General features: G+C 39.7%; 1 protein-coding gene across 11 annotated transcripts in view; it reads right to left on the reverse strand.

The window, feature by feature from the left end:
• Positions 1–7032: 7032 nt before the first annotated feature.
• The window catches only part of LOC135223687 (glycerol-3-phosphate dehydrogenase [NAD(+)], cytoplasmic-like), a 232933-nt gene continuing 227315 nt past the window's right edge, over positions 7033–12650 (reverse strand). For all 11 annotated transcript variants that reach the window (XR_010316563.1, XR_010316562.1, XR_010316561.1 and 8 more), the window contains one exon: positions 7033–7657. Coding sequence is in view for 1 of the 11 variants with exons in the window: in XM_064262382.1 (XP_064118452.1) it covers positions 7624–7657 (34 nt within the window). In the remaining 10 variants the exon portion in view is untranslated. The remainder of the gene's footprint in view (positions 7658–12650) is intronic.

The raw sequence follows: 12650 nt of genomic DNA on the forward strand, positions 1-12650 counted from the left end.
GGTTGCTTTGATTAATACTGGGTGCAGTGTCAGTGTTTTTTTTAAGAATGGATGTGACAGTTGCGGGAGTGAGTGTGAAATTAGGAAATGTAAAGGGAGGTACGAGGAATAGGAAATTTAGGTATGCCTGTTGTGGGAATGTTGCATGAAAATGTTGAAATTGAAGGGGTAGTGATGGATGAAGGTGACTTTTATGTGATCGAGGGAGTGAGTGATAAGTATGATATGTTGTTAGGAATACAGGTTCCTGAAGAAGTGTGGATGGTGGTCCATCCGAGCAGGAATATGATTGAGTAGCATAGGAAGGGGAATGTACATGGAGAGTTGTACTTGGATAGGGATGGAGGTGGGGTAAGCAGTAAAATAGGGAAGGGAGTGCCGTTGGTTGCGAAGAGTGTGTAAAAGTGCTGCGAGAAGTTGGGAGAAGTTGTAAGTGTGAAAATTGCGTGGCCGATGGTCTTGGGATTGTCAAAGGTGACAAGTGTGCATAGTGGTTGAGGGTGTGGATGCGAACAAGTTGGTAAGAGCGAGCATGCATGTGTACGATGGGATTTTGGATATGGAGAATCCTCGGGTTTTTGTGGCCTCATTGCCGAGTGTTAGGAAAAAGCGAGTGCGGGGTATACGTGAAGGTGTTGTGTGGGGTTGTTATATACACTGGTGGATGTGGATGACGAAAGATATGTTAGGGTGCGGCGGGGTGATGACAGGTAGCATGAAAGAACAAAGTGCTTGAGTGGAAGTATGATGAGTTGGGAGAAAGAATTGAGGTGGATGAAAATGAAAATTGGTGACGACGAGAAGGGAGCAGTTGATGCAGATGTTGTGGGATAGGCGGGGTGCGTTGAGTCGGGGTGACGAGGATTTCAGGGAATCTAAGCATCCAGAGTTCAAGATAGTTTTGAATGACGATACCCCCAATTAAATATCAGCGTCCCCCGACACTTTTCTGCAGTTGTTGCCTGAGAGATTGAGGAACTTGAAAGAGTGGGAGTGATCGAGAGGAGTGAGAGTGCTTGGAATAGTCCCAGTACGCAGACAGATGGGAGTTTGAGGATGTGTGTGGGGATTACAGGAAGTTGAATGAAGTGACTGTGAAGGAAAAAAACAAGCGATTCCCGATGAATGTGGTGTCTGATTGTGTGTATAAGATGCATGGGATGAGAGTGTTCACAAAATTGGATTGGGTAATGGGGCTATTACCAGATGCCTCTTGAGGAAGGGAGTCAGGCAATGTTACGGCTTTTTCGAGTGGTAGCTGCCACTATCATTCAAGAGGTTAAGTTTTGGATGGCTAATGCGGCCTGCTGCCTTCCAGAGGGCGATGAATGTAGTTTTGGCTGGTTTTTTGATAGAAGGAAGGTGACTGTGTTTATAGATTACGTTTTGATTGCAAGTGAGACTGTTGAGGAGAATTGTGGAACTGCTTGAGAAGGTGTTAGAACGGTTGGAAGAGGTTGGAGTGAAAGTGAAGCGGGAGAAGTGTACGTGGTTGGCTGGTGGGGAAGTGGAATTTCTTGGTCATAAGTGAGTGCGAGTGGTGTAAGGAAGAGTGAAAAGTTTGTGGAAAAAGTAAAGGAGTTTCCACGTCCCGGACCGCCGTGCGGGAGTAAAGGGTTTTTTTGGGGGGTCTGATTGAGTTTGGGAGGAAGTTCGTTAAGGATTGTTCGGGTATAGGGAAGCCGTTGACTGAATGGACCAAGGGAGAAAAATTGTACTAAGCTGAGGTGGGATGAGCGAATGGTGGGAGCATTTGAGAGATTGAAAGAGGAGGCTGCTAGGGACGTCACCTTGGCTTTTTCCGGACTACAGTAAGGATGCAGTAAGCTTGAGTTGTATGCTGATGCTAGTAAGTTTTAGTATGGGAGGATGCTTGGTGCAGATGCAAGACGTGAATGGGGAGGGACAATTGAGAGTGATTGCGTATGTGAGTTAAGCGTTTTTTAATAAAGCAGAGCTTAAGTATTTGGTGGTTGAGAAGGAGCTTGCGGCAATAAGGTTTTGTGTGAAAGCGTTAAAAAAAAGTGTTTTTGTATGGGGAAAATTTGTCATAAGGACAGATCATGGCCGCTAGTTTATATGATCAAGAAGGAAAGTGTGAATGCTAGGATTGCGAGGACAGTTGAGGATTTGAGAGAGTTTGATTTAGCTTAGAATATGTGCCGGGGAGTAAAAATGTGATTGCTGATACGATATCTAGGATGCATGGTAAGGACAGTGTGTTGTCAAAAGTGACTGGGATCCGAGTATGGTACCTGAGGGGTTGGTTGTAAAAGAGAGGTTTTGAAGGGAATGACAGTGTGTGTGAATGTTTGTTTTCAGCATTGAAAACTTGGAATGGTAAGGGTCTGGTTGAAGAGGTACCCGGTAGTGTGAATGAGTTGCGAGTGAAGTTGATGAGTGATGTGCGGAAGGAAGTGGCATATGCGGAGGAAACAAGGTGGGGAAGGAGAAATGTTGCATGAATTGTTGTCAGCAGTAGCTGAGTTGTTTGGAATAAAAGTGTTGTTGTATTTTGGATGGGACAGACCGGTTGAATATTGAGGAATGGCGAGTACAGGTAATGAACGTGGGGTTTTGATGATTCAGTGCGGGGAACGTGGTTGTAATTGGTTGGTTACAAAAAGGGACTGTGAAGGGGATCCGAGTCAGAAATTGTGGAAATGGGGGAATTAACTGAGGATGAATGTGATGAGGAGGATTGTGACATGGATAACCAAGGTGGACGTGGTAGTGAATGTGTGTATGCATGGGACTCGAGGGAAAGTGGTGACGTTTGTCAGTAAATGATAGTGAGTACTGTAGTTTGGTTGATACAGGGGCACAAGTTTCCTTGGTGAGTGGGTCAGTGGTGAGTGAACTTGAGAGATGTGATTGGGAAGTGAAAAGGCAGTCTACAAGAGTGAGAATACATGGGTTGGGACAAGGAAGTGTTTTAGTATGGGAAGAGGTACAAGTTAAAGGTTAGGTTGGGAGATCTTGAAGTAATGCATAACTTTATAGTTATAGGAGAAAATGATTTGCCATCTTGCTTTTTAATAGGGATAAGATTTTTTGAGGATCCACGATATAGACGTAGATATAGGAAATGGAATTCTTAGAAAGGGGGGCAGACAAGTAGCTAGGATTCAAGATGGTAATGTATTTGTAGCAAACTTTGTGGTATGATTGATATTGCTAGGAGTGAGAATGATCTGTTGAGTGAGGAAGAGATTGAGGAAATGCAAAATAAGTGCCTGGAGATAAGTGTGTAGCGACAATGTGTTTTGGGAGGAGCGCGTGTGGAAGACTGGCCAAGTGAGTTGGATGTATATAAGAGGGTTGCTAAACGTTTTGTGGTGTGCAAAAACAGAGTGTACTTTTTGCATCAGGAAGGGGGTGTATTGACAGGGAAGTGTATGTGCCGGTGTTTTTCTGTTGAGTCAGCTGTGAGTAGTGTGGTTGTGCATGATCGGTTTGGGCATATGGGGAAAAATAAGTTGTGGGAGTGCATGAGAGGGAGATTGTATGCTCCTGGGTTGAATAAGATTGTGTGGATCTTGGCTGTCACATGTGAAGACTGTCAGAGGGGAAAGTATCAGAGTGTGCATGCAATCCACCTGTGTTGCGATTGCAGATGAAAGAGCCGTTTGAAATGCTTGTGATTGATTGTGTTTCTTTGCCTAGGACTGCGAGAGGACACGTGGGGATGATTGCTATGGTGGATCACATGAGTAAATTTGCCTATGTGTTCCCATCAAAGATAAGAGGAGTGAAACTGTTGCACGAATGGTGGGGTCAAGTGTTGTTGCCCATGTGTGTGTGTAAGCCGGCAAAAATGTTGAGTGATAATGGACCTGAGTTTGTGGGATGGGGAATTTGAAGAAATGTTGAAGGAATGGGGTATTGTGCATGTGTATTCTACTCCGTATATGCCCAGTGCGAATGGGTTGGCAGAAAGGACTGTTAGGACGATGACTGAGATTTTGCGAATGATGAGTAAGGGAGACAAGGATTGGGATATGTATGTAGGACGTGCAGTTTTGGGTATATAACGCCACACTGCAGAAGAAGTATAGGTATGTCTCCTTGTAAATATGTGTTGAATTTTGAAAGGATTGTCAGACCGCGGTTGGGTCTGTCAGAAGGTGATCGGGATTTGTGGAAGAAAGCGAGTGAAAGGTTTGAGAGTTTAGGATTGGGGATAAGGTGTTGAAAGAGTTGGTTTGAGATGGGAAGAATGAATGTGAATAAAGTAAGGGAGAAATTTGAAGGGCCTTTTGAGATTTTGGAAGTGGGACCGAGTGGATTGAGTTATGTTTTGGGGAAATTGCGAGAAGGTGGGGAATTGATGAGGTTAGGGCACACCATAACCAGCTCCGTAAGTGGAGGGAAATACCAAAGTATGTTCGGGAGAATGCAATGAGTGAGTGGTGAGGGTGATAAGTATGAGCGACTGCGGTGAACAAATTGGTCTGGGAGATCGACAGTGGTGTTGGTTGAGTATGGAAGAAAAAACAGAAGAGTGTGGAGAGAGGAAGTAGAAGGGAAGAGCATGAACGGCATGGTAAGGGGGTTGGTGGTAATGGGTGCAAACGGTGATAAAGCAATGTGCTAACGGTATGATTTGAATGAATTGATACTTGTATGTGGGGATGTGGGTTTGAGTTGACAGGGACAATAAGACTTCAGTGAGAGGAAACTGAGAGTGAGGAGGTAGTTGATTGGATGGATAAGTCTTTGCTGGAGTTTGACAGAAGTATGGATGAACTGAGTGGTTTGGTGGCCGAAATAGGGAGATGTTGGAACCAGACTTAGAAGACATCGGTGAAGTAGTGAAATGGAACTTGGGGAGTATGTAGTGAGGGAGATGATGGGAGTTTGAAAGAAAGTGGTTTGGAAGAAGTGAATGGCGATGTAACTGAAAGAGTGTATGATGGTCCTCAAACAAGATCCAGGGGACCTGCATCTGAGCATCCTTGGGTGTTGCGAAAGGCAATTTAGTGTGGATGTTGTGAGTGTAAGGAGATGTTGTCAAATGTAATGGGGGAGGTAATATGGAGGAGTAATGTAGTTTATATTTTGACAACACTCTCCAAAGGTTGTGAGAGAGAGAGAGAGAGATTGGTGAAGAATGAATGGGAGTGGTTAAATGGCGGTCGGAAGCATGCCTGTTGTGGCGCTCTGTAGAAAGTCAGTGGAAGTCTGTTACGAGAGTCAAGCATGAGGCGTCTGGTCAAGTCAGAGTTGGTTTTGACAGCAGTTATCCTTTGGTGTTTAGTTGTTTTGGTGGTATTTGATAGATTTTGGGGTTGTGAAGTTGTTGTGCGTGTGTCTGTCTGGTTGTGGTGAGGTTAAGAAGGTTGGTGGTGCATTTTCGGTGTCTGTTAGTGGTGGTTGGGGCAGTGTTGGGTTAGGCGGGTTGTTGTACTTCTGTAAGTGTGTGGTTGTTGTGTTCTTTCGGGTTGGTGTTCATCTGCAGTGATTTGTCGGGTTATTGAGTTTTTGTGGGGTTGTGGGTCTCGGGGGGGGGGGGGGGGGGGGGGTGGTGTGTGTGGTTGTTTGTGTGGTTGTTGGCGTTGGTGGTTGTCAGCTAGCCTATAGCCTATATCCAGTGGACAGCACAGCCTAGCCCTGAGTAGCAGAAGCCAGAGGTGGGTACCTGTTTGTTTGTTTTGTGTTTGGTATTTTATTGAACCAATTGTCCTGCAGGTTAAAGGTAACGTAAAGGGGAAAGTGTGAGTGTGGGAAATTTTGTTAGCTGGTACGATTAACGTAACTTTGTTTGGGGGGTTTACTTGTTTTTTGTGATCCCGCCACAGTAGGACTAAGAGTATTTCGAAATACAATTATCCCCATCCTAACCACGTTATGGGCAAACCAGACAGAATGCCGAGAGTTCCATCCCTAGCACCAGGCACCCCTGGAATCCGTGGGTCCAGCTCCACAGAATAGTTCCGCCTGGAAAACCAGGTCCGAACATTGTCAGGTAGATGATGGATCTACCACATTTTCCACAATTAGCTTTGGATTTGCCTCCAATCCAAATTATAGTCTTCTTATTTATTAGATATTGAAAATTTTGACAAAAAAAGTGGAAAAAATCCACAGGTTTTATTCCAAAAATATATAATGTCATATGGGACTCTTGGGTTCGAACCTGGGAAGAAATTCCTATGGTTCAAGAGCCCCTTGCCACGTTAAGGTGGTCCCCCAATAAGGGGGGATAAAAAGTTAATTGCAGTGTGTTGGTTAATGGCGGTTTTTGCTTATCAGCACCCAACCGAGAACGAAACTCCACCAACAACCAGTGACTGCCTTACTGTTTTCCACCGGTCTTCTGGGGATGAATCTTCCCTCAAACTCTTGAATAGCGTTATATCATCAATCAAGTTTATTTTGCCAAACTTCTTAATGTTGATTTGTGGCATAGATATAAAGTGAGTTCAAAACATCCTCTGCACCTAGCCAGGTTTGCTCACAAAAACTAGGCTGGGACACAAGCAAAACATTGCGATGTTTTCTAGCATCATGTGTAATACCACTTCATTGGCTAGGAGTTTTTTTTATCTTGACAACAACTAAAAATGAGAAATAGTTTACCTAGTGCAATGGGAAGCTTCATTCCTGCTCTCTGCTGAGCCTCCTGAATTTCTCAGGTATATTTTATTTTTTATTTTCTCTTATTTATATATTTACATATTACTTGTCTCTCTCTGAAGCCTAATTTTCTTTTGGAACCTTCGTGAGTTTACAGTCTGTTGACTGTCATAAGCGTTTTCAGCTAGATTTAAAGAAGTAAGGTAACTATGGTTAATAAAACAAAGTGAGAAAAACCCTTCTCATCAAACCTTGTAATTTTGAGTACTATTAATGTTTTTTTTCCCAGGTTTATTCAATCTACAACACTTCATGTGTAATCTTCAAAAATAGCAAAATTTAACACAACAATAATGTAAAGCCTACCAAGGAAAATAGCACCTATTGGTGAATTTATAATACCCCTTACAGTCAATTATTTTGTCATCAGCTATAAGCATGTTATGTTTACTCAACTAAGAGGAAAGCTTCCCCCCAAGAAAATAGGTTAAAACTTTAATGAATTGCAAAATTTAAAATATCTTTTAAATATCATTGTTTCATTACAGCTGAACTACTTTCCTTATTGCTACATGGCATATGTTAGCTCTGTGAATAATACAGTACAGTAGTGTACCATACACACACTTGCACTCTGTCATACAGTGACTTATAAAATGAAGCTAGTTTACAGGTAAAATGACATAAAACATATACAGTAAAAATCATATCCATATTAAATCTCAAAATTTTTTAAAAATTTCAACAATAAAATATTCCTTAATGTTACTTTTATAAAGGCCTACCTAAGTTTCATTCACATATGGAATCATACAACTTTGTCTAATAAAATAGCATCAGTCAATTCAACTGGCATTGAAAATACACCAAAATATTATATACAGAGGAAAGTGAGCTTTCAACAATGAATTGCAACTGTTCAGTACCAACCAAACCATATCACAGATTGTGTAGAATCTGCATAAAAATAAAACAGTTCAATTCACTGCAATCAGGTAGATAATCATAAGTGTTCTTCAGACATCAAGAGCTTCACCGTTTGTTTCACACTGCCGTATGTTTTTTGTCAAAGGAACACCTGTACCATAAAGACAAGAAAATAAAAATTAATAACATGATTCTTGGGAGCAAAATATTTCATGAATGCATACCCTTCAATTTAATATAGCTAACCTGCCGTATTAGAATTCATGAGATTTTACATTTTTGTGAATACTGTATCTTAAATTTTTTATTAGTATGTGAAATAGAAATTAAGGACATTCAGGAAGAATATTTACTAGGCTGAAAACAAGGATCTTAGTTTAATAAAACCTAGTCCTCTCAGGGATGGATCTACAATAAAGTTGGTGTAACCACCTCTCTTTCAGTCAGTGAAATCATTGCTAAACAAGCTATTTTTTTGGCAATTTGGCTTATTTTCATTATTTTATTGATATATTCTGTGGAGTCCTTCATATATATTAATAAAAATAACAACATAATTGACGTTTCCAAATCATAACAAAATTACTGCTCTCTAAGTATGTAGTCATATTTGATTGAATAATTTCACAACAGTTTTTCAAAATACTGTATGCGTAAGACATGTGAAGCCTGTTATTAAGGTATATGATATGATTAAGTAATTTCTATTTTACAAATACCTTGACTCATTTAAGGCAAATGGTTCTATCAGGTTTCAAGTAAGTGATGTTACAAAAGTAATGGTGTTTGTATCTACAATTTTTCCTTTTTATTTAATTTTTTTTACTCTATCAGTCAGACCCTAATGTCAAAGCATCTGAATCCAGGTTTACTGTCTACAGATTCTAGACTTCAAAAGACTTACTTTCTTAAAATGCTTCTCCGCAAGAGCTAGTCAGACTAATCTTCAAATTACGTACTCTCTAAGATGGCACAAAAAATTACATCATTCAAATAAATTATAAACAGCAAGATTTTCACAATCACTCTCCATGTGTGTTCATATGCAATAAGCTGAGAGGATGTAAACTTCTACAACAAGCTTATAAGATAAGAAAATAATACCAAAAGACCAAGAACATATCAAAGACAAAGGAGATAAAGGCACACCTGAATAGAAATATATCCAAGTAAACAATTTAACAGTTAAATATGCAAACAACATATATAAGAATTGGTAAATACTCGTTTGTTGATGCAAAAAAAACCATGGATCAGTTTAGAATCTGGGCTTTGCTTTTCTCAAATTCAATTATCAGTAATTTTTGTAAATCCAACATACATGGAGATATGTAAGGAGTTAAATTTCTCATTACATATCTCGTAAAAAAAAACTATCAAAGTTTTTCATTTCTTTACCTACCGTAGAAGATATTACTGATTCTTCATGCTATACAATTTCCATCACAATACAGTAGTGAAAAAAAAAACAAGAATCCAAGAGTATGATCATTCAAGACACTGTGCAACCAGACTGATAAAACGTTTCATTATCAATTTGCAGTACGCATACTGTATTATACATTGTAGAGTATGATTTTAAAAAGTTTGTAAATAAAATTCTTGTGTTAAACACATCCATACTTTTACTATAATGCAACTCAAAATACAAATGTTTTAGTTAAATATGCTACGTACCTTCTAAAAAAAATCAATGCATACATGCTCAGATAAAAAAACTAAATAATATGTATGTACAGATATAGAAAAGTTTAAATGGGCTGACAAATTATCTATACCAAGAGAGGTAAAACTTCTATATGTTTTAGCAATGTACGTAATTCGTGTCAAATTATTCCATCATGCAATACAAAAAATCTATTCATGTTAAATATTTGTCTATATCCAAGTATACTCTTAAAAAAGGGATTTTGACAGGAAAAATCTATTTCTGGGCGAAGGGCCCGTGTCGCCCAGTGAAATAGGTTCCTTTAGCACTATTTCTAAGGTAAAATATTGTTATAATACCAGAGAACCGCTAAATTGGAAATGCCAGAACATTCTGGCTCGCTCACCTGTATGGTTTCTGGGGTGAGTGAAACCACTACCACGGGTCCTTCTCCAATTAGCCTCTCCTACATCAAAAACCTCAAAAAGAGAGGAGCCGACCTATGGCTCACTAAACTAATAGCCTTTACTAACTGGGACACATCCAAGTACACCAGTTTTAAAAAGATCTTGCAGTGCATCCCTAATGGACTCCATCAGGTCCACTGTGCCATGCTATTTAATCTTCTGTATATTATCCTATATTTAATAATGGTTTATCTCAAAACTATTATTAAATAGCCTACTTCACAATTTAGGAGGAAGGTCAAAGCATATTATGAGCTCAAGATGAGGACATTGCTGCAAGGAGTCTAATGCCCAAAAAATGGAGGTGTAGTACAGGTATGTATTACAGTTAAACTGGCAAAGAAGAAAAGATGGGGATGTAATTTTTCAATTAAGTGTTGGGACCATCAAATGGTGTTCAATTGCCCTAACATTTCAACGAAAACCAGTATAGATTAGAGAAGCTTTTGTTTGGAGATAACAGACCATGCTCTCTCCAATTAACCTTCAATTGATGGGCCATGTGGCAGTGTCGAGATTCAAGAATCCCATTTTACTTTGTGGAAGTTTGATAAAGGAAGGCCAATGAGTGATATTGGCTGTTTGGGTCACTGAATAGAAAGAGTATACATATTATGCTTTCAGTAGTGCCACTGGATTGTAAATGTGATGCCTCCAACTTAAAGTCTAACTCATAAATTTATTAAGGCTGACAGAATTATTATCTGTGATAAGGTGGTTGGCCAAAGTCTTCAACCTCTTTAGGTTACAGCCACTATATACTGCTATTAATTATAGTGAACATTCTGTGGATCCATCTGTTGTTTTTGATTAAGCTGGCTTTATGCCAGCACGGGCTCTTGTTCATAAGGCCTGTAAAGATGCCTTTAATCCCCAGACACATTAAAAATTTATAACAACTGTGGAGGGATATATAATTCCAGGTTCTTTTTGATACAGACATTTCCCAAGAAGCAGTGAGTGCATCATGTCTTGATATCAGCTAGTAAGCTGTACCCTCCAGTCTAACACCCAGAGTCCTTAAACATCTACAGATCTAGGGAAGATCCTGACCAGTCTGAAGATATTAACCATACTGACAGTCCTAATTCATATTAGAATAAGTTTCAATTGGTTTCGAAGTAATATCATGCATTATGGTGACCTTGTGCCATAGATTTGGTTGGGTTAGGTGTGGCTGGTTGGGTTGCAACCTTAAGGCCCGTCCACACGATTGAGCTTTGCTTGACAAACTCTGTTCGATGTGTGTCAGAAGCGGAGAAATGGCGGATCAGGTTCTGACCTTTCCTGCTTCCTACATCTAATTGAACTAAGTTTGTCGGGCAAAGCTCGAACGTGTGGATGGGCTTTATATTAATTTACAATGCACTGGGCTTAGGTTAGGTAGGAGGTCTACGGGTACGAGTGGATCCAGCATCATTGGTGCCCCCTTCCGGCTAAGTAAGGTCATGGCCCCCTAAGAATAGGTAAGGGGTCTAAGTCTAGGTAAGGACTCTGTGTCCCATGTTAGGGTAAGTAGGACAGTCCCTGGCCATGTAAGGATGCAGCCCCCTAGATAGACTAGCTTACATCGATCCTTTTATTTTACCTTGTTTTTCCTCACCCTAAAACCCTGCTTTCTCAGTGTAGTCCCCTAAATTGTAGTAAAAGAGTGGAGTCCACTATATCTGAAGTAACTACCTGCATGTTAACCAATACTAGAAATGCTGAAAACTTGCATTAAAACATAAAAATTGAATTTTCAGTTCCCAAATTCAATGTACTAGATGTAAAGTAAAATTTTACTACATATCTCACTCAACACTAAAAATCTAAGCAGTGGTATATGATCCATGATCCTGACATCTGTGACTACAAATCACCTGAAATAGGAGATGCTGAAGAGTGACTATGCTATAAAAAATACATTTAAAATAAAATTTAAAAAATAGAGCACAGCAAAATTATATCTGTTAATTTCACTGAATATGTTCTAAATATGAAAGTGTAATAATGTATAAGTAATGTATACTTATGTAATAATTATGTAGTGTTTGTAGCAAACTAATATGTAGTATTTGTAGCAAACTAATATGTATTCACTGACAAAAATTACTCATCTATTGAGCAACAATTTTATGGTAGGAACTTGGGAAGTTGGTGATACTATTATTTTTATTATTTGCAATATGCTCAGTCCCAAAGAAGCCAAACAACTGAACTTCTATCGTAATTAACCCACAAACACATGAAGAATCCTCCTAAAATAATGAATACGTATTGTTACAAATAATTTTTAAAATGAAAAATTTTTAATCAATTTATACTTTTCATAGCAAACAAACATGAGGTCTTAACAATAGACTAAGCTGGAAACTGGTTAAAAGCATTAAAAGATTGTAAAGCTAGGAATCTGTGGCATCTGGCAACTTGTGTATACGAGGTGGAAGCTGGCAACCGACCAGGCACAGTACATTGTGACACATCAGTCTGTCCCCCAACCCAGGAAAAGAGAGAGGGGCAGTAGACGTTAAGACCTCAGGTTTGTTAGCTATGAAAAATACGAAGATTAAAAATTTGTCATTTGTTCATGCGTGGAACAAACCTTTGGTCTTAATGATAGGATAGGCTCATACTTGAAGGGAAGGAGTTCAACCCCCCTGACAAACCTTCCTGGAAGAATGAGTTCTAAAGAAGGGGGTCCAAGCCTGTGAGAGAATAGACAATCAGATATCTAAAAACTCAGTTGTCTGGTTGAAACAATGATATATGGTCAGATTCACTGCACCTCAGGAACAAAAGAAAACTGCCTGTTCAAGCAACAAACCATGCAAGCTGCAGAGGTTTGTCACCACTCCTCACTCCCTTGCTAGAGAGAGGAGCACTTGCTACTGAATAGCAGATTTGTCCAATGTATAATAACAACACAAAACCACCACCAGTATGACCATCCTACACACCTGTATTAGACCAGTTCCAGTATATGACGTGTCTATTCTTCGACCCACCCGTGGGAAGAATAAAGAGAAGGAAGAGGCCAGCCAACTTAC

The sequence above is a fragment of the Macrobrachium nipponense genome, chromosome 10, assembly GCF_015104395.2.
Source record: "Macrobrachium nipponense isolate FS-2020 chromosome 10, ASM1510439v2, whole genome shotgun sequence".
Lineage (NCBI taxonomy): Eukaryota > Metazoa > Arthropoda > Malacostraca > Decapoda > Palaemonidae > Macrobrachium > Macrobrachium nipponense.